The sequence below is a fragment of the Penaeus japonicus genome, unplaced genomic scaffold (genome assembly GCF_977035675.1).
Source record: "Penaeus japonicus unplaced genomic scaffold, GWHDUDI00000001_assembly GWHDUDI00000024, whole genome shotgun sequence".
Classification (NCBI taxonomy): domain Eukaryota; kingdom Metazoa; phylum Arthropoda; class Malacostraca; order Decapoda; family Penaeidae; genus Penaeus; species Penaeus japonicus.
In genome coordinates, this window is record NW_028234426.1 from 7124811 (window position 1) to 7132310 (window position 7500).

The 7500-nt window shown below is 36.5% G+C and overlaps 1 protein-coding gene across 1 annotated transcript in view; it reads left to right on the forward strand.

Moving 5' to 3' along the window:
- The window catches only part of CCT7 (chaperonin containing TCP1 subunit 7), a 9428-nt gene that overhangs the window by 1662 nt on the left and 266 nt on the right, over window positions 1-7500 (forward strand). Inside the window, exons 2-11 of the mRNA XM_043032398.2 lie at window positions 2499-2651; window positions 2871-2978; window positions 3473-3631; window positions 4067-4258; window positions 5379-5543; window positions 5932-6065; window positions 6293-6445; window positions 6660-6811; window positions 7015-7203; window positions 7328-7500. The exon at window positions 7328-7500 is cut by the window's right edge and continues 266 nt beyond it. Of these exons, the coding sequence (XP_042888332.1) occupies window positions 2499-2651; window positions 2871-2978; window positions 3473-3631; window positions 4067-4258; window positions 5379-5543; window positions 5932-6065; window positions 6293-6445; window positions 6660-6811; window positions 7015-7203; window positions 7328-7500 (1578 nt within the window). The remainder of the gene's footprint in view (window positions 1-2498; window positions 2652-2870; window positions 2979-3472; window positions 3632-4066; window positions 4259-5378; window positions 5544-5931; window positions 6066-6292; window positions 6446-6659; window positions 6812-7014; window positions 7204-7327) is intronic.

Genomic DNA, 7500 nt, shown 5'->3' on the forward strand with positions numbered 1-7500 from the left:
TAGAACTAGGTACATCTCTGTTTTATTGTTTTCTATTTATATATATATATATATATATATATATATATATTTTTTTTTTTTTTTTTTTTTTTACATGTGCATTCCAATTTTCATTCAAATGTGAGCAATAATTGCGATAACACTTTCAACTACTCCACTGAGAAATGTATTTGATATATGACAAAGAAATTTTATCTTTCTAATGTGTAATTTATAGCTCTTGAAATGCCGAAAAAGCAACTTTTGCCTTGTCGGTTAGAGTTAACCAATTAACACGAAGACTACATGGTTACATGCACTGGTCACTATGTTTTTGTTTCATTTACATTTGTTTCTACACATAGATGTGTCACAAGTGCTTACTCACCAAAAGTTACTTACTAGCCCTATCTGACCATCCCATGAAAGATCACAGCTCTTTTGCATAACAGTGAGGTTGATGTGATATAAAATAAGAAAAATTCTTTGTAATCAATGTTGATGGTAGTATGCCTGCATCTAATGATGCTATATTTTTTTAACAATTGAATGTATGCCTTTTATTCTGCATTACTTGATATAAATGGCAAACTTTGTAGACTGGAGTACGGCTGCTAAAACTCATACTTATTAACCCATTCACGCCGGGGCAGTTCCGGCTTTGCGCGGTCGCAATACCGGGGTTCTCGAACGCATAAGCCTAACGCCTCGAGATTCTCGGGCGCACAAGCCGCAAGCCTCGGTTGCCCGCTCGCTCTACCCGAGCGCGCGGCTTCCCCTCATGGCGCGTCCAGGGCGTCTGACGCGAAAACCACAATACGTGTTATCACGTCAACCGGCGTGAATGGGTTAAGGCTTATCTTGCCATGATATACATTGATCGTATATGACCATTTCTGAATCATAACCATGATAGATTTGCAGAATCTAATTGATTTAGGGCTTACCTATTTATCATATATTTCTTATATTGTTACTTTTATCTGTTATTGATACATTATATTCATAGGGGATATAAGGGAGGTCACACAATTACTGTATCTTGCATTTAATCTTCAATCTAAATTAAGGTTGTAATAACTTGGGATTGCGTGGAGTATAACAGGAAAGTTGAGGTAGATAAAAAAAAAAGAAAAAAAAAAAGAAAGTATTAGTATTAATTCCCTAGAAAAGGGACAAGAAGTAGTCTAGACTCAAGGTTTATGTGTCGAGACTGAGCTCTGATCACTTATTACTGATGGAGTGTTATGATTGGATTAGGCTTTTACAGTAATTTATATGATGTCTAATTTATACTTAGATAATCATATTTGTTTCCAAGTCACAGAAATGACTAGCATTTTCTCGAAAGTGACACCAAATTCATTTTGATGAACAAGCTATGTTGTCAGTACCATGCCATATATGGATAAAGAAGTAAAAATTGTAGTGCTACAGATACAAATTTTGGCAAAGTATCTCTGTGTCACAATCAAATTTAACCTTTTGTCTGGGATATTCCAACATTTGATAATCTTGAATGCATTCAGATTATTTTGATCACATCATGACCCACTCGGTATAATGAATATTGAAAAAACTTTTTTTTTTATCTTCTAAGTGTATAGCTCATCCCCCATAATAAAAAAAAGGAAGATATAAAAAAATAAAAAAAATACTAAAGGCTAAGTTGAGACGATTACAGATTGCAGTGAGAGAATGGATTGTATGTTGGGGATCAGATGGCATTGTCACTGAGTATGACCATGAGACTGGAGAGTGTGGATTGGATTGTTTATAGTTTCCAGTATTGTTTTAATCGTCACTGCAGTCACCTCTTGCATCTTAATGTTGATGGAAGGAGACTGTATTTTCTCTGATGTTGGGTCTTTAATTTCAATGACCCACTTGTAAGGCGAATTAAATCTCCATTCTTGTTTGTGGGACACCTTTAAGGTCATCCTTGGGTACCTGCCTCCACCTCTGTCTCTGGAGTTGTTTGTACTGTTTTTAATTTGAACAGTGTTCACCTTTCCATATTTAATTGTACTGTGTAATTGTTGGCCAGCATGCTATTATTAAGCAGCAGGGTCACTGTGATGTATGATGATTGTTATACTGATTAATTTCTAGCTATATTAGATGTGGAAATTCTGTCAATTTGATTAAATTCTCTCTCTCTCTCTCTCTCTCTCTCTCTCTCTCTCTCTCTCTCTCTCTCTCTCTCTCTCTCTCTCTCTCTCTCTCTCTCTCTCTCTCTCTCTCTCTCTCTCTCTCTCTCTCTCCTTTACTCTCACTTTCATTCACTTCCTCTAATTACCCCTCTTACTCTCCCTCACTCACTCACACTTGCTCTTTCTCTTTCATTGCCTCTACCTCTGCCTCATCCCTTTCTACTTCCTTCTCCCTTTCCCTTCTTCTCCATTCCACTACCTCTCTCTCATGTCCTACCCCTTCCTCTACCTCCCTGCTTTCCTCCCTTTCTCCCTCCATGTCATTTTATCAACGCCAAACCTTCACCGAATGATTCTCTTCCACAGCAACCACAAATCATCTTACTGAAGGAAGGGACGGACTCCTCCCAGGGAAAGCCTCAGCTGATCTCCAACATCAATGCCTGCGCTGCCGTTGTTGATGCCATCCGGACCACCCTTGGTCCGCGTGGCATGGACAAACTCATTGTCGACAACAGAGTAAGAGGATATATTTTTTAAAATTTCTTTTGGTGTTTGTTTTAGTAATGGTGCAGGTCTTTTTTTTTTTTTTTTTTTTTTTTTTTTAAGCGTTCAGTAATTGTCTAAAGGTACGATGATAAAAGATGAAATATAAAAGGATTTGTGCTTATTGTTGAATTTTCAGCAAAGTGGATTTTTATGAATGAAATCTTGACTGACTTGAATTTGTTTCCTTAGGGCAAAGCATGCATCAGCAATGACGGTGCAACAATCATGAAGCAGCTGGACATTGTACACCCAGCTGCCAAGACCCTTGTCGATATTGCTAAGTCACAGGATGCTGAGGTAAGAGTATAGTGGGAACATGAAGTGTTATGTGTAATGTTAGTGCTCAGGTTTTATAAAAGATTTTTTATTCATTGTTTAGAAGGACTTAAATCTGCTTGATTTATTTTCATTTATTTAGAATTGTGATTTCTTATGCCTTCATTTGTAAAAGGATTGTGTTATCAGACCACAGTATAATTTTTTGTGTAGGGCTTTTTCCTTACAATCAGTTCATTTCTGGTTTATTTTATAGGGAATGAAATATTAAGGAATATATGATTTTTATTAGTACAGAATGTAGTCATGATGAATGATAGTAAGCACAGGGCTGAATGGTATATTCAATAGGGATGGTTTATGTATCAGAAAAAAGTCTGTTTTACTTCTATTACAAAGAAAATGATCACAATTTGAACTTCTTTCTGTGATAATGTTCAATCAATAATATTCTTCTGTAGGGAAACAGAATTAGAAATATGGGTTTATTGAAAATGAAAAAAATATGTTGACAGGTTGGAGATGGCACCACGACAGTTGTGCTCTTGACGGGTGAGCTCCTGCAGCAGTGCAAGAACCTCATTGAGGAAGGTGTCCACCCACATGCCGTTGTCAGGGCATTTAGAAAAGCCACAACACTCGCTGTAGACAAGATCAATGAGTGTGCTGTTAAGGTAAATATGATGTTTCTTTGTTGGATTTTGTGTTTGGGAAACTTTGAGTTGGTTTTTTGTTGTTGTTTACTAGAAGCTTTATTAAATGAATGGATATTTAGTTTATTTCTACTAACATGGTTCTTCTTTTTATACAATTAAAATGCTATGTTAGCAGTTGCAGAGACATATACTCTATTTTCTTTTCCTTACATGTATATATGTATTTCTACAGCTTTCTTGAGACTTATGATAAACAATTCAAATGTACATAGATCACCGCTTTATATTTTACTGCAGTATTTGGTGCAATTCCATTGGTCTAGAGATGAAAGAGGTGCATGATTTGGGGCCAGAGAAGTTTTACTAAACTCTGTTGGTCTAGCAAAGTGGATAATTACCACAATTTAAAGGTGAAAAAAGAAAGAAAGAGACAAAGTATTTTTTTCCCCTCAGATCAACAAGCAAGACCCCATTGAGCTGCGATCCATCCTGGAGAAGTGTGCTGGAACTTCCCTCAACAGCAAGCTCATTCACCAACAGAAGGATTTCTTTGCCAAAATGGTTGTGGATGCTGTCATGTCATTAGATGATCTCATGCCCCTAGACATGATCGGTATCAAGAAGGTGACAGGTGGCGCCCTTGAGGTGAGTTAGGCTGAATGATATATGGACATTTATTTATGCCTTACTGCATTGGGCTTGTATCAGCCAAAGATAAAAGTTTTTGGTTTAAAGGTATAAGGGCAGTGATTGGAAAAGGAGATTTGTTGTGAGAAGTATAATAGCGCTGGCTATGAAGTTTAAATGCAAAGATAGATGATTTAATTTTTGATGGATGATAAAAGCAACTTACTCCAAAGACACAAGAGCTACTAATGTTTGCATTTTAAATTCATAGGTATTTACATCTCCATTATTGTATATGAAAAAGGGTGTATTATATTGAGTGCAAGTTTTAGAACTGCTAAAAGCAGTTGTCATTTTTTGATAAAAAGGGTGTATAGCTTTAAGACTTAAAATTATTACAATGTATCATTTGCAAAGCAAGAAAACCTTAACCTTGAGTCCAGCAATTTCGCCTTTCAATTCAAAAACGTGTGTGGAGTGGAGCTAATTTAATTGGAAAACAATAGAATCAACTTTACATGTACGAAATAGTCCCCTTTTCTGTATAAATTCTTTGCTATTGGCCTTGCCTGTCAGTCTACAAGCCACAGAGTAATTAGAAGTATTTGTAGCTTGGCCATCTAATCTTATCCTGCCTGTGAATAAACTGAATCCCTCGATACAGTGGTCGTGTCGTGTAACTCTTGGTACAATGACAGTCTTCATAACTATAATTGATTCTATGAAGATGACAGACATTGATAGGGACATTGGATGCTGTTTGATATTGGTCAGGGGTCATGGAATAGGAAAGACTGGGAACATTTGGTCTGGATTGATGATCGGGGCTAGGTAGGATTATAACCACTGCAATTATGATTAAATACTAGTCGGCAAAATCCATAAAGATTTAAAAAAAATAATTTTATTTATGTTCTATTTGGAAACCTAAAGATGGAAAATGCATTTATAGATATTATTGAGAGTATATTTCAAATATGAAATATGAAAATATTAATGAAAGTAATATGTAAATATTCCCCTATGTATGTACATATATACTACTGTGACCAATTTCTTGGGATGACACATTTATTTATTTACAGATTGGATTAAGAACTGAGTTTAATGCCTACGACTTGTTACTTCCCATTTGCAGGATTCTCAGTTGGTTGATGGTGTGGCTTTCAAAAAGACCTTCTCCTATGCTGGCTTCGAGATGCAGCCCAAACGCTATGAAAACCCCAAGATTGCACTCCTCAACATTGAACTCGAGCTGAAGGCTGAGAGAGATAATGCTGAGATTCGCGTTGACAGTGTTGAGGTAAGAAGCGTATGGGAGTCTGGGGGGACTGATATATAGCATTAATTTCAGTCTTGTATCAGAATTCGTGGACATATCTCTTCTCCATGTTAAGACTACTTTATCAATAATTTTTTTATATGATAATAGTGAGGTTACTGATATCTTTCATGGGAATCGTTAATTTTTGTTTGTGTGTGTAATAGTAGCTGGATGGTGATCTGATTATGTTAGATGGAAATAGTTATAAATTTGCTAAATCACTATTTTTGCATTAAAGTGATGAAATGGCTAGTAATTACCATTCAGTGCAAAGTAGATATAATTATGAGGTGAAGGTCTTTTAGTAATAATTTTCTCAAACCTCATGGACTCATACATATAACACCCATTAATATCTCGCCCTCAGGAATACCAAAAAATTGTCGACACAGAGTGGAATATCCTTTATGAGAAGCTTGACCTCATTCACAAATCTGGCGCCAAGGTTGTACTTTCTAAGCTTCCCATCGGTGATGTTGCCACTCAGTATTTTGCAGATAGGTAAGTGATTTTTACTTTTTTTTTTTTGTTTTTTTCCCTAACTAAAAAATGGAAATATATGTGCAAGTTTCAGTAACTTGACAGTTGATTCAGCTCTGAAAGTATGTTGTCATTACATAGCAAAGAACCTAACTTCATTATATTCATTATATGATGTTCCTCAGCTTGAATAAAGATTTATGACATATTAATAACTGTCCCACATTTAACATAAACAACTTTAACAGGGACATGTTCTGTGCTGGCCGTGTAGTTGAAGAAGACTTGAAGCGAACCATGAAGGCCTGTGGAGGTGCCATCATGACCACAGCCCATGACCTTAATGAATCTGTTCTTGGAAGCTGTGCTCTCTTCGAGGAGAAGCAGATTGGTGCGGAAAGGTATGGACACTTGGTACACAAGTTTGACTAGAGAGGTTGGAGTAACTGGAGATAGAAGAGTGTAATTAATTTCCTCAATTGATTCTTAATAGTGGGAAGTGTATCACTTCACAAGAGGAGACCGTTTTTATGTAGTTGTATTACTCTTTACTTTGATTTGCAATAACAGGTGATGCCTATTATCTATTTTATTTTTGTCTCCCCCTGCCAACAGGTTCAATTTGTTCAAGGGTTGTCCTCAGGCTAAGACCTGCACTATTGTCTTGCGTGGTGGTGCTGAACAGTTCTTGGAAGAGACTGAAAGATCTTTACACGATGCCATCATGATCGTGCGTAGGGCTCTTAAGCACGACGCTGTTGTTGCTGGTAAGTTAGTGCACGCCTTAATACATTGGCAAAGTACTTCTTTGTTATGAAAAGATTTTGTCTTTAACTTTGAAAGAAAAAGGGAAATCTGGAAAAAAGATGGGAGAATAGGGAAAGTATTAGAAGAGAGTAAAAATTACATTTTATTTTTTATTATTATTATTTTTTTATGATGAGTACTAATAAGGAAATCTTTTCTACAGGTGGTGGTGCTATTGAGCTTGAAGTAAGCAGACATCTTCGTGAATATTCCCGTTCCATTGCAAGCAAGGAACAATTGTTCCTGGCTGCATATGCTAAGGCTTTAGAAGTCATTCCCCGTCAGCTTTGTGACAATGCTGGTTTTGACTCGACCACTATTCTCAACAAGTTAAGAGCAAGACATGCTGAAGGTAAGTCCTGCTCAGTAAATAAATATTCATGTGATTAGAAATTTATATAAAAAATGGAATTTTGTTTTAAATGTTATTTTATTTATTCTATATCTTTACCCAAGTTTTTGCTTTGCATTGACAGGTGGCAAGTGGTTTGGTGTTGATGTTATGAGCGAAGACATTGCAGACAACTTCATCGCATGTGTGTGGGAACCAGCAATCGTGAAGATCAATGCCCTAACTGCGGCATCTGAAGCTGCATGCCTTATTCTCTCCGTAGATGAGACGATCAAATCCCCACGTTCCTCCCATGAC